General features: G+C 45.8%; 1 protein-coding gene across 1 annotated transcript; it reads right to left on the reverse strand.

Annotated features, from left to right (window-relative positions):
• Window positions 1–21,343: 21,343 nt before the first annotated feature.
• Window positions 21,344–23,650, reverse strand: KCNJ1 (potassium inwardly rectifying channel subfamily J member 1). The gene has a single exon (XM_008973305.4). The coding sequence runs from the start codon at window positions 23,631–23,633 to the stop codon at window positions 22,515–22,517; it is 1,119 nt and encodes a 372-aa protein (XP_008971553.4). The 5' UTR covers window positions 23,634–23,650; the 3' UTR covers window positions 21,344–22,514.
• Window positions 23,651–25,022: the final 1,372 nt, after the last annotated feature.

The raw sequence follows: 25,022 nt of genomic DNA on the forward strand, positions 1-25,022 counted from the left end.
ATTCTCTTCTATTCTGTATTGTGAATATACATTGTGATTTTTTTAAAAACTGTAAAATCTTGAAATAGTCACAAACTTCCAGAAATTTAGAACAGTACGACGAACAATTTTTAGTGAATCATTTAAGAGAAATTTGCCAACCATGCTTCATCAACCCCAAATGCTTAAGGGTATATTTCATTTAAACAACAACCTTTTCCTACATAGTCCAGTATAATCAAGAGAATCGAATAACTAATGCAAGCGGATTACTCCTATGTAATCCCGAGGCACCATGCACTGTTGGCTGATTGTCACCACTGCAGTCTTTTGGAGCAAAAGGTTCCCATTCTGAAACACTGATTGTGTATAGCTGTCCTCTACCATTAGTCTCCCTTGGTCTTTCAGGTCTGTGACAATTTTGAATATGACAGGTCAGGTATTCTGTAGAATGTTCCCCAATTTGGGATTGCTGGTATCTCTTCGTGATTAGATTGAGCCGAGGCTTTTCTGAGAGGACCATCGCAGAAGTCATGCTGCCTTCCTCTCCTGTATTCCATTGCGTGGTACATCATTTCAATGTATCCCATTATTGATGAAGTTCACTCTTTGTTTAAGGTGGTGTCTCCCAGCCTTCTCCTTTGAAAAGTTATTCCTTTACCCTTTGTAATTAATAAGTATTTTGCGGAGGTTTACTTTCAAAATATGTAAATATCCCATTCAACATCAAATTTCAAAGTATTCATTCATTTATTTATATCTCTAAGACTCATGGCTCTCTATTTTATTGAGTGGATATGATCTGTTCTTTAATGTTGACATTGTCCCAATGGAAGGATATTCACGCTGGCTTCTGTCTCCTTTGACATGTTCCCATCAGTCTTTAAGTGCTTCCTTACTTTCTCGCACAACTTATTTTGGAGTTTCTGCCCTAGCCCTGGAATTAGTCATCTCCTCATGGATTCCTAGTTCTTTTTAGTGGAAAATGCTATTTAGAACCCAATACCTGGGGGATAGATGTGCCAATTGCTAATGGGGTGTCCCTGCTCCCAGGCTCCCTCAGTGTACAGAGCTAGGCAATAGACGTAGATACATACATACACATACATTATATATGTATGTATGTGACTATATGCACTCACGTACATACATACATATACAGTCATGCCTTGATTAATAACAGGGATACATTCTGGAAAATGTGTCCTTAGGTGATTTTACGGTTGTGAATATCATAGAGTGTACTTCACACACCTAGATGGAACAGCCTATGACACACCTAGGCTACATGGTACAGCCTATTGCTCCGAGGCTACAAACATGCACGGCATGTTACTCTACCGAATACTGTAGGTGACTGTAATACAATGGGAAGTATTTGTGTATCTAAACATGGAAAAGGTACAGTAAAAATATGAGGATAAAAGTTAAAAAATGGTACACCTGTATAGGGCACTTACCATGAATGGAGCTTGCAGGACTGCAAATTAATCTGGGTGAGTCAGTGAGTGAGTGGTGAGTGAATGTGAAGGCCTAGGACATAACTGCACACCACTGCAGACTCTGTCAACATTGTACACTCAGGCTACGCTAAATCTACAAAACCTTTTTCTTTCTTCAATAATAAATTAACCTTAGCTTACCGTAATTCTTTATAACGTTCTAAATTTTTTAACTCTTTTACTCTTTTGTAATAACATTTAACTTAAAACACAAACACATTGTACAGTATAAAAATATCTTCATATCCTTATTCTATACACTCTTTTTATTTAAAAAAATATTTCATTTTACTCCTTGAAATTTTTGTTAGAAACGAAGACATGAATTCATATTTAGCCTATAACCTGCCTGAGGCTGTTTTACAGTTAACTTTTTAAACACGTAAGTAGGTGTTATCTACGTATATCTAAAATCTATCATTCTAAAATAATGATACATAAACAGTAACATAGTTGTTTACTATCATTATCAAGAATTACGTACTCTACATCTGCTAGACTTTCATAGACCGTCAGGGAAGTAGGTTTGTTCACATCAGCGTCACCACAGACATGAATATTGCATTGCACTTCCACAGGGCATGAGCACCAATGTCATTGGGTGATGGGAATTCTTCACCTCCTTTATAGTCTTGTGGCACCACCATTGCATATGGGGTATTTCACGGACCTAAACATCGTTATGCAGTGCATGACTGTATATGCTTATACATTTATATCTATATTTATTTCTGCTATCTATATGACTATGCATATACATTTATTTCTGTATTTATTTCTACTATCTATCTATATTGAAACCCTGAGTTCACTCAGAAGCATTCATTTCTAATCCAACACTGGATGTTGATTCCCCTTTTGTGTCTGTAATTCCCTTGTTTGACAGTGAAAAGAATGGTTTCCATTAGACATCCTATAAGCCCTTCCTTGTCAATCCTTCTGCATGCACCCAGTCTTCCATCTCTGCTGCACCCCTCACCTCCATGCAACATGTTCATCTCCCTGCATTGGCCCTAAACTCCCATCCAGGCCACCCAACTGCATGGGCACCCTCTTCACCCCACCCCAGGCAGTGCCTCTGTGTGGATGTTGTTCTCACCCTGTTCAAGCTCTGATGCCCCAACCCAGGCAACGCCTCCACAGGCAAACCCTCCTCAACCAGCTGTAGCCCTGACAGCCAGGACAGGCTGCACGCCCTGCGTCCCATGCTCTCTTTACTCCACTTGGGCACTAACACTTCCCATCAGGACGCGCCACACGGATGCCCTTCTCACCTTGTTCAGGCTTATCACTACCCCCTGACACCTGCCTTGCTCTGCTGCACCCATGGCTCCTGGAGTCAAGACTTCAGTGGGAGGGGGAGGAAGAGGGAAGGAAGGGGAAGGAAGAAGGGAAGATGCGTGCTTACACGTTTACAACAGCACATATCTCATTGGGTGTGTGTATGTGTTGCCCATGCATGGCAAAAAGGGACCACAAGATCCATTAAACTGTGGTTTTGCCTGCTTCCATATTCTCTCTCTCTCTCTCACACACACACACACACACACACCCTTGTGCCTTTTGAGATGCAGAATCTGGCAAGCAGTTAGAGAAAGGAGAGAAAGAGATGAAGGAGTAGTTAACCAAAGAGGCTAACAAGATAATAAGGAACGAGGCACAGACAAGTGGAGAAAATGAAATGTTAAAATCTTGTTTTAGGTGTGCAGGGGAGAAATTGGAAGGGGGGAAGGGGAACAGAGTGTGGCTGGTAAGGATGAAAAAGCAATGTTCTGGGTTATAACGTTAATGTTTTTGATAGAGGCTGGGGTGAAGAATGCATGGCTTTTTAATTATTTTTGGTTGTTGTGTTCTGTCAAGAGAGAGTAATACAAGACCCCAGGATCTATTTGTATCTGAAGTCTGTGTCCTCCATTAGACAATAAGGGAAAGAAGGGCAGAAACTTTGTCTAACTCCTTCTTTATAAGCCAGTGCCTGGCTTCTAGAAAGATCCAGAACATGTCTATTTGTCAAACTGCACCTGCTGGACAAAACGTGTCCGAACCCAATACAGCTGCCCAGAAATTCTGAGGGAAGCATGAGCTGTCCGTTCTGCTCAGTTACTGTTAATTCCGGAAATACACAGAGAAAATAAAAATCACGGGAGATGCAGTTAAAGTATGGAGCTAGACCACTGTTAAAACTTGCCAGCAATTTTTACCAAGCCAATCTTTGGTGTTAATTGGTTTCCCCAGAAGATGCAATATCTCTTTCCCCACTGATGATTATATTGCCCAGAGCCGCTGGCTTTCAGAAATGTTTAATCAAGCATTGCATATATTCAAGCAATACCTTCCAGACACCTCAGCTTTTCTTGACAGCGTTACCTTCCTTCGCTCTTTCTTTGTCTCTTTTAGGAACATCAAATCATCCAGTGATTTTCTGCATAACTCAAAGTTTTGTCATTTAGAAAAAAAATCATAACAGAACAGATAACCATTAGGAAACCAATTTGCATCAGACATCCATTTGAGAAGTTTAAAATGTGGGGAATGCAAACTCTACCCATAGGGACTTAGTCTGTAGGGAAGAAATATGAACTTGCCACTAATTTCTGAATAGCAAAATTAATTCAGTTATAGCTAGATCTGCCTTCATAAGGATACTTCTGATGCTTCTCAGCCTGTTCCTTTTATACTGAATATTTACAAACTTCAGTGATCACCTGATCAGAGTCCAAGACACAAAACTCAAATGAATCCAATTTTTCAAGTGGCTTCAACCCAGCAACCAAATCATAGGGTTGCCATTTGTGCTCAAAGCCAACACTCCAAGGTTTTGTGTAGATGAGAATGAAGAGGGAGAAGGTGAGAAAAGAAGCCATTTCCTGCCAAGCGCGGTGGCTCATGCCTGGAATTGCAGCACTTTGGTAGGCTGAGGCGGGTGGATTGCTAAGGTCAGGAGTTCAAGACCAGCCTGGCCAACATGGTGAAACCCTGTCTCTACTAAAAATACAAAAATTAGCTAAGCGCGGTGGTGCACGCCTGTAATCCCAGCTATTCAGGAGATTCAGGAGGCAAAGGCAGGAGGATCGCTTGAATCCGGGAGGTGGAGGTTGCAGTGAGCTGAGATGGCACCATTGTATGCCAGCCTGGGCGACAGAGCGAGACTTGGTCTCAAAAAAAATAAAATAAAAAAAAATAAAAAATAAAGGTGTTTCCATCCCCACAAAGAGCTATGTCACCAAAGACACAGGCATCCCCTATGATGTCCTGCTCATTTAGGAAACCCATATTCCTAGAAGATCAAAGCCCATTACCTCTGAGGAAGTTTGATTAATTCCGGGAGGGATATTATGGGCATTTGTGGAGTTTCCAGAAAACTCAAAAGAGCCATAAAAATCTTATTTACATACAACATTCATCTAGGTTAAATTTCTTTGCAAGAAGTGTCTAATTCTCAAGAGATCAGCTATTCAGCTTGCTGGGAGCTAATTACAAATGGTCCCTTAGCTTTGCTCAGTCAACTGGCCAAAAGGCAACGGAGAGGAAATTGGAGTTAAGACAACTGCAGTCGGTCCCTGAAGGGAGCCTATTCTACTGCCAGCATTCTGGCTAATCAGAATGGATACAGATGGACAAGTATCCTTTATGCATGAGGGCCTGCTGGTTTTCCTGGGCGAGAATATGACAGAAAGTCGGGGGGCTGATGCTGGGTTTCCAGGAAATCAGCTTAATGATTTAATGGAAAAATATAGTTTAGCAAGAGACATAGCAAATCTAGGTGAAAACCGTCTCTCACTAAACCCTCAACCTTTCTGATCTCTGAGAAAATGGAAAGATTGGCCTAACCATGGAATTTCCTGGTCTTGGTGGATTTATAACTGAAGCTTCAGCAGATGACCCGAGCCATAACTGCTGGCTGCACAGCAAATTCAATTATCCCAAATTCCAACACACCTCCCCTCTTCCTGCCCCTCACCCCTTTCTTATCATAATCTTTTCTGGGCCATCAACCCCCACTGGGTTGTCTGAGCCCAAGTTTAATTTCTCTGCAAGCTCTGAACTAAGAATCGATGCTGAAGACGTCTCATCGAGGAAGAAAGCCACATTCTTCATGGAGAGCAGTGACATAATTTCAGACCCAGCCTGGCCTAACCAGTACAAAGAGTAAGTAAATCAGTCCTGTCCCCTTTTTTCTAGCCATCTCCAAGGACAAAGAAAACAGCATTAGGATACACAAAGTAATTTTTCTAACAGCATGGAAGCCCTTACTGTTAATGAAGGGAAACTTTTGAAACAGTTTTATCTGCTGAGGTTTTAATCACCATAATGCATACCACATACCTGTGATTGGTCTCCCCGCTCTCAACCTGGCCACATATGGTCAGAGAACATCCCTTCATTATTTAGAGTGGCTTCATAGAACATGGCTCCTTTGAGTTGATAGGCATTCATGCAGGCTTCCTGGAATACTGGGAATTTACTGTCAAACAGCCATGGCAATGAGGGAGACAGGAACCTCAGGAGAACAGGAACTCTTGGAGGGACAGCCTCCTGGCGCTGGAACAAAAAAGTTACCAGTGTCCAAAATGGCAGGTGTTCCTGGGTTCCCATGACTAAGGTCCCTTCTCACAGCTTGCCACTGGTGGTTCGTCTCACTATCATCTTGCCTCAATCTCTCCGTATTTCCCAGTTAAAATGTTTGAGCCGGAAGATCTGGTTTGCCTAGACAGTTACTGCCGGTGAGGTACCCTAATGGGCCAGCCTAGGCCACCCCTATGGCCAAAATCAGGACAGCACCGAGTGCGAGGCCACCTAGGACAGCATCTCCCCAGAGTGGCCCCACTGTCCAGGACTTACAGGTATCCATGCTTCACCCAGAAATCTTATGTTATGGAAAGTCAGCAAATGTCATCTTAGAGAAGGATACTACATCACCACTGGGCCTAGGCTGAAAGGCGGCCTTTAGGAACTAACACTGAGTACTATCGATTTTCATTTCACCCTCGTAACAGCCCAATGAGGCGGGTATTGCCCATCCCAGTTCATCGTTGAGGATTCCGAGGTTCTGAAAGGACACTAGGAGGTGGACTTGGACCCTGGCCTGCCGGCTCCACCCCTGAGATGTTTGGCACTAGCAGCACCTTCTGACTCTTGGCCTCTTCTGCCTGCTCCACGGGAGACAGACGACCCCGGCAGAGAGCTGCCTCCACCACAGAGCTGAAGCACAAAGCCCTTCACAGTTTCCAAGGCCTTTCTTTCCTGTAACATTCGTCACTGCCCATCGTACCCACTGGCTTAATGTCTGTCTCTCTCCACTGGAAGGAGGCTCCACGAGGGCACCGCTCTGGTTTTCTTCCCTGGTGATCCCAGCACCTAGAAGGACGCCCGCCCGCTGCCTATGCTCAGATACGTTCTCAAATGAACAGCTCTCCTGTGACAAGGACACGTTCGGTCCCCACTTTACAAGTAAGGGACACGGCCTCTCAGCAACTCCGGGACTGGAGGGCTAGGGCAGTCTGGGATGCCTCATCCTGCAACGGAGTCCGCGTATGACCACGTAGAAGCTCTCTGGGAGGAAAAAGGAAGCGGTTTGGGAGTTTCTAGAAGTCTACCTCTGCAGCAACATTTGGCCAACCAAAGAAAGGTTTTCGATTTGTTTTATTTTGAGAAAGGTTCCTGGAAGACCCTCCCACCCCACCCAGGGTGGAGACGTCCACCTGGCAGCGCCTCGGCCCAGCTCCGGCCTGACCACCCAGGTTCATCTCCCCCTGCCCGCCGCCTCCCACCCCCCGCCAGGCCCCTCCTCCAGCCGTCTGTGAATCCAGCCCATTTAAAATTCCCTTTGAAAAGATCTCTGTTTGGGTGAGTTCTGTGGGCTCTGCCCAGAGACGGCAGATTATCTGAAAATAGGTGTTATTGATTACAACCAAGTGGTCTTTGTGGAAAGGGGTCCACTTGAACCAAAATAAATATTTGCCATTACAAAGAACAAGCCGGTCCCTGTTGCGGGCGGGGGCGTCCTCGGCCCTCTCTGGCCCCCTCGGCCCAGGAGCTACGCGAGCGCGGATTGTGTTTCCCCGGCGAGGACAGGGACGCGCGCGGGCGGGGAGCAGGGGCCCGGTGGCTCCGACGCCGGAGGCTTGCGGCCCAGGGCCGGCTGCAGGCTTGAAGCCTGCTCGGAGCTCGGGATTGTATTTTCTTTGGCTTTCTGGCGCGCTCCTTATTATTTATTTCTTTTCCCTCTGTTTTATTTTTATTTTCAAGTTGCCGGCCAGGCTGGATGCCGTCCATTCACCCCGCTGCCTTGGAGCGCTGCGCGCAGACAGCCGGAGCCGGCTCGGGCTCAGCCCCGGGGGTGGGGGGCAGCCGAGGGCGCGCGGGGCGGGGTACTCCGGGAGCAGCTCCGGGTGGGGGGCAGCCTTGGGCACAGGGAGGTGGGCGGAACTCAGGGGGCAGCTCCGGGTGGGGGGTGGCCGAGGGCGCTGGGGGCCAGGGGATACAGGGGACAGCTCGGGAGCAGCCGGGTGGGGGTGGCCGAGGGCGCGGGGAGCAGCTTGGGGGTTTGGGGCAGCCTTGGGCGAGGGAATGTTGGGGGACGCAGGGGGCAGCTTGGGTGGGGGTGGCCGAGGGCGCGGGGAGCAGCTTGGGGGTTTGGGGCAGCCTTGGGCGAGGGAATGTTGGGGGACGCAGGGGGCAGCTTGGGTGGGGGTGGCCGAGGGTGCTGGGAGCCACAGGGGGCCAGGGCTGGGGAGAACAGGGGCACCGCGGGGTTGGAGGGAGGACGCCAGGCTGTGTGGCTGCCTGGCTGGGGCGACAGGAATCCATCTTGGCAGTGGGTGCCTCCGCGGTCCAGGGATCTCGTGACCCGGCAGTAACAATTTGGTTTTCCTGAAAAGATGATGGTAATTCGGTGTAAGACCTGGGGGTAGGAGGCAGCTGAAACTTGGACCCCCACTGGAGTCCCCTTCTTCCATTCTTTTCTCCCTGCTTTGTGCCCAGGGGGAGCACAGACCTTCCCCTCGAGGGTGCTCGTGGGCGGCATCCCGCGGGAGCCGGAGCCTCTGAGAGGTCTCCTCCTGCCCCTGGAGATCCCACCCTCACCTCTCTGGAGCCGCTGGTGGATGGCGGAGTGGCGGGTGGGGGGGATCTATGGAGAGAGTGGGATCCCCTTCTCTGTTAGTGTGGAGACTAGAGGCTTTGGGGAGCCACCGTGCCCCCGCCCCCAGCCAGAGTGGATTGTCCAGGGCCCAGTGTGGAGGGCTAGAGGCTGAGAAGGAGGGAGCAGGAGGCCTAATTCCGGTGGCTCTAGAAGGCAGACAGGAAAAGCTGGGGTCAGAAAGAAGGGAGAGGGGGAAACAGAAAGAACGTGGAGTAAACCATTCCTGCCAAGTGCGGATCACCGGAGAGCTGAGCAGCTGGGCTGATGGAGTGGGAGAGGGTTGGACAAAGAACTACAGCTACCAGGACCTTGTGTCATACACAGGACCCGGCTTCCCCCGCTGGGCTGCAAATCACAAACTCCTTCCTAACCCCAGCTTCCTCTTACATGGCTGAAGAAGGCATTCCTGGTGTTTTTGGCTTTCTGGCGCGTTCCTTATTATTTATTTCTTTTCCCTCTTATTATTTATTTCTTTTCCCTCTTATTATTTCTTTCTTTTCCCTCCGTTTTATTATTTCTCTCTCTGCCTCTGTCTCTGTTTGGCAACTATTTCCCTCCTCCCCAAATCCTGGCAAGATCTACCATCAGCCCAGTGTGCATGGGCAGCCTGCCCCAGGCCAGCCCCTTAGAGCCAGGATGACTTTCCAGTGAGAAGGGACCCCAGGGCATGGAAGGACCCTGGCATGGGAGGAGGAGGAAGGACTGCTCTCCGTGGAGGCTTCAACTTCCCCCTGGGAAGTCACTTCCGGTAGGAAAACCTGGCTGCCTTACCCCTGTTTCCTCCAAGCCACAGCTAATGAGGAATAGTTACCGACCTCCCATCCCAGCATGAGGTCTGCCTAAGCGTGGGAAGTGGAAAGTGTCCTGTAAAGGTGGAAACTTGTCAGCAGCCTCAGCAGGCAGAGCAGGGCCTAGGGTTGTGAGGAAGAGATGGCTCTGCAGAAGACGATTGCTCTTTGCAGCTAGGTTCTGGCAGTCCCTGCACCAACCTATGAACACATTGGGTGGCAACCAAAAGCAGATAATTGTAGAGCTAAAAGTGACCTTTAGGGGCATGTAATCCACCGGTTCCACCACTTGTTGTAAAACCAGAGTCCAGCTAGATGTGCTGGCTTACACCTGGAATCCCAATGCTTTGGGAGGCTGAGGCAGGAGGATCACTTGTGGCAGGTGTTCAAGGCTGCAATGAATTATGATCATGCCACATTGCATGTCAGCCTGGGCTATGGAGCAAGAGGCCCACTCAAAGAAGCACCAAAAAACCAGAAAACAAAACAAAATAACAGAGACCGATGTCCAGGTCTTTGGAAACCCCCAGGGCACCAGAAAATCCTGACTCCAGAGGTCGGCAGAGGGGCCCGGGGATTCTGTTTTAATAACACGTGCTCTCAGGTGACTGTATCCACTGCTAGGCCCAACGGATATCCCCTGCTAGGCCCGAAAGATACCCTCAGTGGTGAGCTGGTAAATGTTAGCAGCTGGCCCCTGAGGGGGGGCAAACATGGGTGATACAGTTTGGCTGTGTCCCCACCCAAATCTCATCTTGAATTGTAGTTCCCGTAATCCCCACATATCGTGGGAGGGACCTGGTAGGAGGTAATTGAATCATGGGGACGGTTACCCTCATGCTGTTCTATGATAGTGAGTGAGTTCTCACGAGATCTGATGGTTCTACAAGGAGCTTTTCCCCCTTGGCTTGGCAGTTCTCCTTGCTGCCACCCTGTGAAGAAGAATATGTTTGCTTCCCCTTCTGCCATGATTGTAAGTTTCCTGAGGCCTCCCCAGCCATGCTGAACTGTGAGTCAACTAAACCTCTTTCCTTTATGAATTACTCAGTCTTGGGTATGTCTTTATTAGCAGCGTGAGAACAGACTAATACAGTAGGCCCTGAGTGATCACATTTGCCGATTCCCAAGACATAAGCTTTCCGCCACCACTGGTGTCAGGGTGCCAGCATGACACTGAATCCAGAGCTAGGAAAAGATGCACCCATCAGCTCTTTACAGGAATGCTCCCACCCCCTAGGGGCCACAAAACTGAAGTGACAGCTCCTTGGGGACAGAGCCAGGAGAGGATTCTGGATCCAGGGGCCTTCCCCACCACACTGCACTGCTTCCTAGTCACTGCCCTCTTGCTTAGCAGAAATCATGACCAAGCAGCTCAGGGATGGCCCTGGTCAAAGGCAGGGCCAGAATGAAATCAGGAAGCTGAAAAAGAAACAAAAGCACAGTCGGTCTTTCCTTCCTCTTCACTTTGCAACAGAGGCCTCAAGAGTGTGGGTGACCGGGTAGAAGGAGAGAGCCTGACTGCCCACGCTTGTGTTCTCCGAGGGGAAAGTGGAAAAGGCAAGAGAATGATTCTGGGAAGTGGACATAGAGTATTGGCAAAACTCAGAGGCCACAGAGAACAGCATTCTTGCCAGCTGGCCTGAGCCGATTCCACCCAGGGCCTTGGAGGTGCGGTGGCAGTGCTGTAATGGGCGTGGAGAAATGGGTGTGGAAAGCAGGGTCAACTTGAGAGAAATGGGACAAAGAGAAGACTGTGCTTTACTTTTTTGTGTTTCATTCAGAGCCTACCATAAGAAAACCCCAGAAATTGAGTTCACGTGAAAACTAGTTAAAAAACAAAAGCTAAGATCCTGCGGAGCTTGGAGGTTCAGAGGTGGCTGCTATTTGGAAACTCCCCTTGCATGGAGTCAGGTGGCTCATTGTTCAGGCTGCCGTCTGTTCTTCTTCACCTGCAGCTCCAGTTCGTGGAGTTGTAGGATGATAGGATTCATTTTAGAGATGAGAGAACCAGCGACCCAGAAAGGTAACATCTTCTTCCCAGATTGCACTGCTATTTACTGGAATTCAAATTTACCAGATCTAATCCAGGCCCAGAATTTCATCTAGCTCCACTACAATGTCCTCTCAATTACCTTTTGTCAAAAATTATGATAAAAGAAATGTATTGTTATGATAGAAAATCTGTAAAATTCAGAATATTAGAAATATTAGAAGTATTAGAAACCCCGGGTCTAGTGGAAGTGACTCACAGCATGATCCGGTCAGCTTCGGGTGGGAGCATAGTGGTCATACTGGTCATCTGAGCTGTGGGTTTCTCATTTGTCCTAGCAGAGGATATCTGTTGGGCCTGGCAGTGGATACAGTCACCTGACAGCACATGTTATGAAAACAGAATCCCCGGGCCCCTCTGCAGACCTCTGGAGTCAGGATTTTCTGGTGCCCTGGGGGTTTTCAAAGACCTGGACATCGGTCTCTGTTATTTGATGACTAGTATGCTCCCACCCAAAGCTGATCAGATCATGCTGTGAGTCACTTCCACTAGACCTGGGGTTCTCAGGAGTCAGCATTCTCAGAGTCACCAGGAGAGCTTAGGAAAATTCCTGTGACAATCCCAAGGCCCAGATTGTCCCCCTACAGCCAATAAGGCAGACTCAAAGGGTTGAGGAGTGGCAAGCAGCAGTAGTTTCTGAGGCTCTCGGATGATGCCAATGTGTGTCCAAGATTGAAGGCCACTGGCCTAGAATATTCTCCACCCAAGTCTGCATGACTGGGTCCTTCTTCCTATGGCTTGGCCCTCGGTGACTCCTCCTCAGGGAGGCCTCCCCTCACCACTTGGTCTGAGGAAACACCCTCCCTGTGAGTTGTTCTCCACGTCATCACACTTGTGTATTTTCTTGTATCGCTATTTGAATTTTTTTTTTTTTTTTTTTTTTTTTTTTGACATAGAGTCTGCCTCTGTCACCCAGGCTGGAGTGCAGTGGTGTGATCACAGCTCACTGCAGCCTCCACCTCCTAGACTCAGGTGATTCTCCCACCCCAGCCTCTTGAGTAGCTGGTACTGCAAGTGTGCACCACCATGCCTGGCTAATTTTTGTACTGTTTGTAGAGACGGGTTTTCACCATGTTGCCCAGGCTGGTCTCAAACTTTTGGGTTCAAGTGATCCGCCCACCTCAGTCTCTCAAGGTAGGACTACAGACGTGTGCTACCATGCCGGACTATTTTTTCCATTTTTTTGTAGAGATGGAGTCTCGCTATGTTGCCAGGCTGGTCTCAAACTCCTGGGCTCAAGTGATCCTCCTACCTGGGCCTCCCAAAGTGCTTGGATTATAGGCATGAGCCAGTGCGCCCAGCCTGTTTGAAATTATTTTAAATGTATGCATGCATTGCTTATTTTCTGTCTCCCTCCTCTAGGAAGTCAGTCCACGAAGGTGGGCCCTGGACTGTCTTTGTTGTTCTATCCCAGGGGCCTCAGCAGGCCCCAGTGCCGCATGCTCTCAAAACACATTTGATGAGTGAATGATAGAGTGAGTGAATAAGTGAAAGAATGAATTTATGTTTACTTCTGAGTCTTTTTGGGTACACGTATATGCACATATATATGCAACAGAATTCTACATTTTAAAAAACATTTCACACTGAAAACCTTTTTTAGCTAAAAAAATGTTTATAATTTCTGGTACACACTTCTTTCATTTGATGTTTTGAGGACATTGTCTAAAATCATTCCTTATTTTTAAGATGTGGTGTATGGAGTGTTGTGCTCTCACATCCTGAACTTTGGACACATTTCCTCTTCCTGGACTCCCCTCCACCCATCATTTGTCTAACTCTTCCTTTTGCTTCACATTTCAGTTCCATGTCTTTTTCTCAGAGAAGCTCTCTCTCCTCAGTGCCTCACACTAGGTAAGGATGCCTTGTGCCAATTCTCCCCTCTGACATTGGTGTGCCCTGTCAGCTGCCCCAAGAATATGAGCTCCATGGAGCTCCTAGTGTATTTTATTTTCTAAATGTGTCTGTAGGACATTGCTCAGTGCCCAAATGTTTGTTTAAAATAGCAGGCTGGGCGCAGTGGCTCACGCCTGTAATCCCAGCACTTTGGGAGACCGAGGCAGATGGATCACGAGGTCAGGAGTTTGAGACCAGCCTGACCAACATGGTGAAACCCCATCTCTACTAAAAATACAAAAAATTAGCCGAGAGTGTTGGCGCATGCCTGTAATCCCAGCTACTCAGGAGGCTGAGGCAGGAGAATCGCTTGAACCCGGGAGGTGGAGGTTGCAGTGAGCTGAGATCGCATCACTGCACTCCAGCCTGGGTGACAGGAGGGAGATTCCGTCTCAAAAAAAAAAAAAAAAATAGCGTAGCATTTCACACTGCATTAACTGATTTCCCTGTCATAGTACACTTAGGCTTTTCACCCCTACACATAATCCTGCAACAAACATGCGTTTATGTGAATTCATCTATTAGGTGTCTGTGGTAAAAATAATCCCTTAACAAGGAATATGACTTTGTGGTTAATTCTGTGTCATGTGTTTTACTAATTGATCTTCTCAACAGCCACATGGGGTTGGTTTCATTATCATCAGCTTACGAATGAGAAACCCACAACTCAGAGAGGGTAAGTGAGTTACCAAATTCATATGAAAGCAACTGAAAAAGAATTTGGACTCAGGCTTCCGGGAGACAGGAGCTGGCCTGTTCCTGGGGAAGCCCATGAATTTTGACCCAGACTAACCTGTGCTTTCAAAAGTGCCTGTTCTGCTATCTACAGTTTTTACTGGGATTAAATGAGTAGATACTTATAAAGCACTTAAAATAATGTCTGCTCATAATAAACTCTGTATAAATGTTGAATATATAGATACATAGCAGCTCTGCCCTGACTAGCCGTGTATGGACCATGAGCATGCATCTTAACCTCTCTGGGCCTCAGACTTCTCATCTGTAAAATGGGAGTCATGGTATTATGTCAGCTTTATTGTCAGGAAAATGTAAAGCACATGGAATCTCATAGACTCTAACACATGGTAACAACTTCCTCTTCGAGCCAGTCTAATCTCTCTAGAATGATAAACTTCTATATTTAAATCACAATTTAAATTTTTTATGTCTTTCACGGTCATTTTATCACCCCAGCAATGACTAGAAGGCCCAATATTTTATATATCGCTGTTAAATATTCTAAGCATTATTAAGAGCTTTCTGGGTATAGCCAAGCCCTCTTAACCATCAGAGGCAGACTGCTTTTCAACCAGGTCAGTTTCACTTTTGCGATCTGGAAGTGTATGGCGCCACCTGCTGGCCAAAGCACACCTCGCCAACAAAGTGCAGGTTAGTTCAGGATTGCCCATTCTAGTAGGATCCCCCCTCGACCCCTACCCTCCCCTGTCTTCACTCCCACCCAGGGGGAAATCTGAAGCACAGGATGGGTCAGCAATCGACTTTTCTGAAGCTCGCTAAGACACATTATTCCTCTTGAACAGGCCACCCTGCAGAAACTTAGGGGCCCTAAGTTTCTCCACTTGTGAAATAACAGGGTAGGGTCAGGCTTTGTCTAGGTCCCTCTCACCGCTAAGCTTCTAGGATTCTGTGAGTTCACCTCGGAGGCAGGCACAGGGAGGAAGGTGAGCTACTGTGTCTCAGGTTAAAATCAAGCCTGGAAATGGAAAGCAAGGCCAGGAATGTAGGCTGGGAAACGATGAGGCCCAGGACAGAGGAAACGAGGGCACAGCATGGGACCCCCGCTCATCAGCCAGACCCACCCTGCCTTGGCCTTGCCCATCATCGCCAGAATAATCGTCATCACTCAAACTACCGCTTATTGGGAGCCTATATCAGTCATAGTGCTAGGTTCTTTACATAGTGTTTTGTTAAATATTATTTCATACTATATCTGTACACTATCCCTTTAAGGTAGGTATTGTTGTTGTTCACAACTGGAAAAAAGACTCAGAAAGGCTAAGAACTTGTTCAAGCTAAACACAGCCAATAAGTGGGAAATCTGGGATTTGACCCAAATCTGTCTGTCTTCAAAGCCCCTGAACCTTGCACCTTATTTCTTGTCTTCATCCCTCCTCCTTCCTTGCCTACTTTTTTCTTTTATGCTTCATCAGGCTGTGTTTTTCAGAGGCTATCACAGGTTCAGGTTGCATCTGGCCATTGATGTGGGGAACTGAGATAACCATAGGGATAATTGTGGTCTCTACTTGCCATTTTTAGTTCAACTAAAAACAACTTTGCTGGTGGCCTCAACAGCCCACTCATTAGTGATTGCTTACTTTCACTTTGTTGGTGTAGATGAAGGTGCCTCCGTGTCTTCCCTTCCACTGAGGGCTTCCCAGCTTCCTCAGATGCTAAGTGCAACTGTAGATACACGTGGCCTCTGTGTTCCCAAAAGAAGCAGTGCAAGGGTGCAGGGCTTTATCCATTCCCAGACTCACCTGCCTTTCTGATCCTGGCTACCACCTTCCAGGTGCATTTTCCTTCAGGAACAGTGACTGCCAGGCACAAAGTTTGTGGGTGGCTCCAGGAAAGGGGAGAGGCACAGGAAAGAACGCTGGGCTAACTAGCAGGCAGGCACCCTGGCTTCTGACCCCTGCTTCCCCACTTCACAGCTACATGACCTGGGCAAGTCATAGGGTCTCTGAGACTCAGTTTCCCATCCTGAAAAATGGAAATGACAACACTTTCTCTGCCTCCCTCAAAAGTTAGTTTCTGCCTCTAATTCTCTAATCTGTCCCTCATGCCAACACAAGAGATATAGTCCCAAAATACTTGTTTAATCATCCCATGCCCCCTCAAAGACTCTGGTGGTTTGACTGATGAAGCCAGGACTCAAACTCAAGTCGGCTTGGCACCAAATTTCTGCCTCTTTGGACCATTCCTTCCACATGGCCATGCTGTGGCCATGTAAAACTGCACGGCACTTCCCAGAGCCCCCAGGCACATTCACGCTCCTGTGGCTCCGTTCGTCTGGAACACGTGCCCACCAGGTCACACCTCTCTACCCTTCGCCTTTCCCTCTGTCAAGTCGTAACCACACTTCGAACCTAGATCAACTGCCTTCTCCTCCTAGAAGCCTTCCCCTGCCTCCTTCAAGCACTTTTTTCATAGTTTGTAGCCTTTATTCATTTCATTAATTAACTTCATTTCAATTTTAATATACTTGCGCACAAAATTTTCCACACAATGGTGAGCTCCATGACCCTAACCCCAAAGGGTCAGAGGATTCTAATCAAAAGGGGGTTATCCAGAATGCTCTGGGAATTGAATCCCCCCTCTCCAGCCAAGCCCCCACCCCATGTACTGGAGTGGGATGTCTCTCTTGAGGATACTTCTGATTTTCTACCCAGCCAAAATTCCAGGGAGGTTTGATCCTCAAAGAGCTGTTGGTCCTGGGCAGACTGTCTCCCACTGGGAGCCCGGTTGAGAGCCCAGCTTATTCCCCAGCAGGGTAGGCAGAATCAGCCCTAGAGTCACCCTGCAAAGCGAGGGAAGCTTTCAGGAAGGCAAAACAGAAAAAGCCACCATCTCTCAGGCTCAAAACTGCACAGCAGGGGCCTCTGGAGCAAGATCCCAGCAACTACTGCAAGAGCACCCACGAAGGTGAGGGAGGGTGTCCCAGAGATGTTGGTATTATCAGCACTTATCCCTACATAGTGATCTGCAGAACATTCTATTAGGTGAAGAAAACCCTGCAGAACGGTGTTTCTAGAGTGTTACCTTTTGTGTAAGAATGGAGCAGCATGTAAATACTAACATGTCACATATGCATTGCTTACATCTTTCACAAAGAAACCACCACAGGATACAACATAATAAAGATGCTTACCCTTTATAGAAGGGGAAGAAATAGAGTGGAGGGCACAGGAATGGAAGCATGTTTTCTAAACCCTTTTCTGTGGTTTTGAAATTATATAAATTCCTTGCATAATTCATAAAAGAAATGGTGAAATCAAAAAAGGAAAACAATAAACAGACTTTAACGATTGGAAATAAATGGAAACAAATGAACCTATGTCCAGTTGGTACCTGATCACACGGAGAAAAGAACTACTTCAAGTGACTTTATCACTGTGTTGATTGTACATTGCTATATAAAGAATATCTATAGGATGGATGATTTAAAAATGTTTAATCCCAAATACTTTTAAGACTGTAATCAATAGTCTTATTGTTAGCAGTGGAGTCAATATTGTTTTTGCTGAAACTATTATAAGCACATGGCATAAGACAATAAAAAGGTTCTCCGCGATATCAGCAGTTTTCCAGTTTAACTCTCGTCCTCTGAACTGGTTGGAGCTCTGGGATCTTTTCTGCAGTAGGCAGGACCCTTGCTTCCTCTTTTTTGCCTGCCCAGTGCCTGGCTCACAGTAAACCCAAAATGAGCATCTCTTGAATTGAAGACAAACCCAAAGCACCAGGATTCTACTCAAATCCCCCCAACTCATAGCCTATCCCAGCTGGGACAGACCCCTGCAGGCACTGTTCTTGTCCCAGGCCTCCACTGGTCTCCATCAGGCCCTACCCTGGGCTCTGCTTTCTTTGCCCTTGAAGCATCAGGCTCAGGGTCTGCTCTGGGACCAGTGTCCTCCCCTTCATTCCTCACCTTCAAACCCATTGCTCCCACCTCGTGTTGCCATATCCACAGCCATTTACTTTCAACAGATGGATTTTTCACATCCATTATTTCATTGAATCCCCTCCTTAACTCTATTACAAAACTCCATTCTACAAATAAAGAAACTGGGGCTTAACGAAGTTAAGTCATTTTTCCAGGCCCCTTGACTAATGACTAATGACCTATGTCGATGACATAGGTCAGTCAAAAGCTCATTGGCCAGATGTGGGTTTGAATCCACTACTAGCCATGTAGACCTTGAGCAAATCATTCATTGGTTTATTTTATTCATTATAACCATGTATGGATTGTGTGAGGAACTCTGCTGGTGCTAGGAATACAGAGGTGAGTAGAGAACACAGGGGCTGTTCTCCAGGGAGAGCTGAGGCTCCACTTCCCATGTCAAAATGGAAATAATATCTGCCTCTACATCAAAGACTGAAATATAAATATGTGTGTGTGTGTGTGTGTGTGTGTGTGTGTATACATACATATGCACACACATAGTTTTTAATTATATATATATAATTAGTATATATATTTAGTGTTTGTGTATATTTAGAGAGAGAAGTATGTGTATTAGTATTAGGAAGATACTTTGCACCAATGGGCTAATCAAATCTTCAGGACACCCATGATACTTCCGTATACTGACCTGGTGGATGACCTAGAGCTCATGGGAAAAAACTGCCTTTTCCTGGAACCTGCAATTCCAGAGATGTTCGTTCAGCACTCGCCAGGGCTCTGTCTTGTGCTGAGCAATGAGTGGTTTCTCCCAAAGTATAAGACGCATCCCAAGAGCATGCGCCAGTCATCCGTGGGTTTCAGGGAAATGTGCGATGGCCCTGGGGAATCTGCTCAGAGGATGGTCCCTCCTAGGATGTCGACGAGGGATTTTAAACTCATGGGCTTTCAAGGCGGACTGCCCGGGGTTTGCATGCCAGCCCTGCCATTTTCCAGGTAGTGTCTCTGGACACCTTCCTTACCTTAGCTGCCTCAAGTGAAATAAAGGTATAATCATAGTCTTGACCTCATAGGATTGTTGGGAAAATTAAATGAGGGACTGCATATAAAATGCTGTAAACAGAACCTCGGACATGGTAACAACGTAGTAAATAACTCCTAGTAAATAACTTTCTTCTGCCACTGCACAAGCCTTGGGGTTTCCCACTTGTCTGAAGGATACCGATGTCTTCCAGAACACCCAAGCAGTCAAGAGTGCGCTGGGTAGAGACGCACCCCAGCTCCCGGCCCCTGCAGCCGGTGGTGCAAATCTCCCTCTCCAAGGGGCTCAGCTCCAAGGAGTCCAGCTGGGTGCATCTGGCTGGGGAGATTAAATTATTTTTGAATTCCTAACTGAATGTTCTTTTAATGGAAACTTAATGACAGGCATTGAAATAGATTTCCTCCATAACCGCTCCTCCCACCCCCCCCCCCCCACCCCCCACGGCTCTGCCTTGCGCAGTTCCCGATAACCTTTATTCCCTGCCCCTGGACTTTTATCTCCCCAATGACAAACAGCCCTTGCCGGACAGAAAGAGGAAATTCCAGTCATTGTTCTCAAACTTCTGGCTTCCAAAATAAAATGCTCTATCTCCCCTGTCAAGCTTTGATTGACACACACTTCCTGTAATGGCAGGCAACAACGGCCCAGGGGCGGGGCCGGGTTCATTTGCATTCTTTCCATCAGAAGCTGTCCTAACGTTTGTTCTAGACAGGGAAAGATCCCCGTGCTATTCACAGAAGCATCCTGTTGAGGACCCATATTCTGTTTCATGAAAAATCCCCAAGGAAGACACTTCCTCAACCGTCTCTGCAATCCGCCCAGGGAGTTCTTCTGGAAGGTCCAGTTGCACATCCCCTTAGTGATGGACAGAGAAGGACAGTCACCTATCAGCCCATGTCTTAGATTTGGCAACACAGAAAGGATCTTTCCCGTCTACCTTTTCCCTCTTAAGGAATAAATAATTTTTAAACATTTAGTGCTTTCCATTAAAGACAACCTCCCAAATCTGAACTCTTAAATATTGGAGCTTGAGCCAACCTAAGTCCAGGAAGATTCAACCAGGATCAAACGCTCTTAGTCAAAATCCCCATAGCAACAGAGATGAACTGGGCAATTCAAAGAGAATCAGTCTCAAGGAAAATTTTGAATATAATAATGCATCATGGGATGCAGTTTTTCACGAAGGAAATTAGAACAGTTGACGTGCTTTTGAAATCAGCAAATAGAATAACCCAGCATCTGTAGCAAATAGCAGTACTGATGTAGTCAGATTCCACCGGGAAAAATGTCACTGCATTGTAATAATAAGGCTGCCTTTAGCAGTGGTGTTAACCTACAAGCAGTTTGGCCTTCTCGGGCTATTTTTCATTTCTCTTTACTACTTGAGCACCCATTCCCTTGTTACCCCCTTTCTTAAAATGCACAGGAGTTTTATGCGCTTTGGGGTTCCAGCCAGTCCTTAGACCTATCAAAAGTTACCTGTTCCAGGCCTCTTTTCCTAGGGGCTTAATTGGATGTACCTGTGTTAATGGTTGCTAGAGGGTCAATGGGAATTTCCATTAAAAAAGAGACTCCAGGTGCAGAGTGTCTTGATCCTAGCAAAGGGATATTTAGAAGCAGATGGGCCTCCACCAAATAACCCAGAAGTAAATACCAATCAGAAAGATGTATGTTGTTCACCTCCCTAAACAATCAAAGGGAATGGATTACTAATGACCATCTCACTTCCAGCCATCTACATGCATGCTGCCAGCCAGCAGGAGAATACACCAGAAAGAGTGCATGCTGATGGGAACAAGTGTCAACACAGTTTCCCTCCAGTTTATGAAGGGGCTACATCATGACAGTGGGCCAGCAGAGAATTCCAGCTCCCTCAAGCTTGTGATACCTGATTTCTTTTTCCTGTCAGCACATTAAATTGTGGTGCCAAAGCACTCACAGGCACAGAGTGAGAGTTCCACATGGGCCAGCTATGGCCACTGTTATGGCCACTGACAAGGTGTGCAACCCTAAAACCATCAGACTTCCCACTGTTCTTAGTCAGAAGGACCAGAGTGGTCCATGGATCTGTACAAATACAGCCCAGGCATGGAAAAACATAAGCCATCCCTCCCAACAACTGTGGGCAGCTGCTGTTTTATGTGCCAAGACTCACACTGGAGAGGCGTGATGGAGCTGTACCGGAAGGGGTGTGTCTGTGGCCAGGGTCATTTCCTCCTGAGGACTCCAGACAACAAATGTGTCCTATCTGCTTCCTCTCCACTCCTCCCGCCCCTTCCAGGAGAGGGTCTTCTCTGCAAGAGGATTTTCACCTGGAACCTGACTCAGTTAATGCATAGTAATAATAATAATCGAAGTGCATGCACAGTTTCAGAAATTTACTATATTAATCAACACACTGAAAATATTTTGATTCCTAAGCAGCTTTGAGTACCAGTTTTTTTCCAGGACACATTCAGAATGATGCAGGTGGGGATCTGAAGAAGACTTTCACAGTAAAACCTTCCCCTCAAGGTCGAGCCTTCCATAAGCTGGTCCCTTTTAGGAAGATGGGCTGTCAGGGAAAGAAAGACATAGTAACATTCTGACTGTGGGGCTCCATCCCATTCCTCTCTCTTTCCCACTTCTTCTTTAGACATAGCATTCCAGTACAAACTCTAGGTGGAGGAACACATGAAACTGTTTCTTCTCAGGTGCATTAATGATACATTCCCTTCTCTACTGACTTTGCACCTTCCAACTCCTCATTGCTGTCTTGGAAGAGCAGGAAATGCTCTTTATAAACAGATTTATAGCCCTTTAAGCCATCCAATACAGATTGAAAGAAATATCATCACCACTTTTAACTAAAGCATTCTGTCTTGCAGGAAGGTATCATCAAGATTCTAGTGTGCAGATTTAGCCTCTGTCTAAACGTACCACATGAGAAGGTTAGAGCCTCAAATTGTTCTTTGTGTAAGCGTTTTCTTGTTGTCATTGATTGGTTGGTTCATCTCCCCAAATTAGGAGACAATTTTTCCATGAGTAAAAGTCCACATTAAAAGTGGAGTCATTCTTATCAGTAGAATCAAAATGAGATTATTATTGTCCCCTGATCCTTTCTAAAGTTCATAACTTCTTTAAGGAAACTTTAAAAAATATTTTGTTTGGCCTGTTCATGAAACTTTTGATAATTTTATCTGCTCCAATCCACCTTATATGAGCTCAAATAATCATATTTAAGATTTCAAGAGAGCACCTATGTCTTCCATACACCAGTTTCATATAAATGCATTGCACGTTCTAATACAGTAGCCTTGTGGAGATGCATGTCTTGTGGGATCACAATTGCGGGGCTCAGGGGTCTTTGTGCTGGTAGACTTTGAAGGCTCTCATCCTGCTTTCGTACCCCTAAATTGTTGACTGCTTCATAATGCTTCTAGGTACTAGGAGCTTTAGAGACTTTGCTTTACTCCTGTTGAAAAGCCACTGTTACATTTTGGTGTCATCTGTTTCATTGACTTCTGACAAGATGAAGTTGGGGTTGTCATAGCCTCTCTTCATCCTGGCTCTAACATCTTTCTCATTATAAAGGCACATGGCACAGTGAGGGGTCTCCACTTCCACTGTCTTGCTAAAGTTATGGAAATCCACTCGGTATTTCCCTTCTTTTGTCTTGGATACTATGGGAGCAAAACGGTAGCCCCAAAGCACCTCCTCTGGGACATAGGATGTCCGGACTTGGCAGGTAGCACTGGTGGACTCCACTGTGCCATCTAAAAACACCACTAATTCAAAGTCCTGCTGGAGAAGGGTCTCCGCTGCCATGTGGAAGAAAGGGCTGTTGTGATCAATGACATGGTAAATTGTCAATGGGGAGATGAAGAATAAATTTTCATTCCCAGCGTCAACTACAAAGTTGATATTGATCTGGTCCAAAATAATGGTCTCTCCTTCAGGAGTGACTGTGGTCTTCAGAAGCTTTCCATAAATGTGACTGCTAATAAGAAGGCTCTTCCTGAGATTAGCCACTCGGATTAGGAGGCAAAGCTTCCCACCCCGTTTGCTGATCACTGCGTTCTTGCTGAACGTAATGGTCTTGGCACGTTTTTTGGGCCTGGAGATCTTGGCTAAGATGGCCCCACACATGAAAGAATTGATTATAACTCCAAGTATAGACTGAAAGATAAGCAGAAAAATGGCAGTGGCACACTGTTCTGTCACACACCTGAATCCATATCCAATGGTCACTTGAGTCTCCAGAGAAAACAGAAAAGCTGAGGTCAAGCCATTAATATTCTCCACACAGGGAGTGTGATTGGCAGAAGGATGGAATTCCGGGAGGTCTTTGTGAATGTACGCTACTGCATACCACAGGAGACCAAAGAAAAACCAACTCCCCAAGAAGGCTGTGATGAAAATGGTCATTTTGTATCTCCACTTGAGGTCAAGTACCGTTGTCCAGATGTCCACAAAGAATATAAACCTTGACTGTGCCTCCACATTGCCAAATTCTATGTTGCACCTTCCATCTTTGGAGACTAGCCTTGCTCTTTGCCGAGAATGCCCAAAAAAGCGAGTGACGACCCATTTCCGAAGATGTTTGAACATACTTTCTGTCAACACCCTGATCTGAAAACATATCAAAGAAAAACAAAAAAGGATTATGTTTATAGCAATAGTGAACTAGGTGACTCACATAAAAGACCTAACTACGAAAAGATCATTCAAAATTATCTGGGTTACTAATCATTTGGCAAGCTGACAAGTTTATTCTGGATACCACAATGCTATTTCTGATAGAAACTTTCCACTGGAAGACCATGTTACTCAACCATAAAGAGGCAAAATAATTACAGAGAGCTAGAAATGAAGACAAACTAAGTGATTATATATTCAAGTGTTTCCTGACCTCAACTAGTCTCACACAACCTTAAATATGTTTGTAATAACCAATTATGACCTGTATTTTTATTTATTGAATATTACTTAAATCACCTTCTCATAAGTTTAGCCTTATGTTAAGCAATAATTTCTGAGAAATCACAAACTTGAAGCATTATGTATGTTTTTGAGATATAGAAAAATGAATAACTGACCAATAAAACACTCATCAATATACTACCTAATCATCTATGTACTTCTATTGATACTCATATATCAAGAAAAATCCTAATTCAATTCTGTTCTCTCATTTATCAAATGAGAAAACTGAGATTTAGAAAATTTAAATAACTTGTCCAAATGCATGTACCTAGCCAGTGGCAGGATGACAACTAGAATATAGGGCTCCCTGCCTCTAGTCTAGGGGAGCTTCTACCACTCCGTGTCTCAGTTATCAAATGTTATATTCTAAAGTCACGCTTCCCTAAAATATTTTCAGACAAGTATTGGTCATATTTCTTTTTGTTAAATGCTGAACACTATTTAGAACAGAGCTCAGATCCAACCAGATGGTCTCATAGGGCTTCTCCATAAATCTACAAGCCTGTTCCTACTCTCTCCCCATGGTTTCCCAAGATTCCCAAAAGGAATAGTATGAGAGCCACCATCAATACATCTAACACTTCCTTCCCTACTCCAAAGCTGGAGGACTGGGGAGCACTGATTTAAGTAATACTCCATAAAGACAGACCATACTTTATTCATTCCTATATCACAATTGCTAGCACAGTTGATGAGTGCCTACTGTTTATTCAGTAAACGTAAATGAAATAATTCAGTGAATGAATTACATTTTTCAAAATCCTATTTGCTCAATTGATTTTTTATAGATGACATTACTGTGACTTCCATTGTACAGCAAAATGGTGAAGGGCCTGTCCCATAAACACCCGACAGTGGTGAAACCCAAAGTCATAAACGCTAGATTACCTCCTCCCCCATGCCCAAGAATATCAAGGTGTGCCCACCCTGGTCCGCAATGTCTTCAGGGTATTTTTCATTAAATGCAAATATGTTTTTAAAATAGATTTCAAAATCCCCCTTGAAAAATGTGTT

This window comes from Pan paniscus, chromosome 9 (assembly GCF_029289425.2).
Source record: "Pan paniscus chromosome 9, NHGRI_mPanPan1-v2.0_pri, whole genome shotgun sequence".
Taxonomy (NCBI): Eukaryota; Metazoa; Chordata; class Mammalia; order Primates; family Hominidae; genus Pan; species Pan paniscus.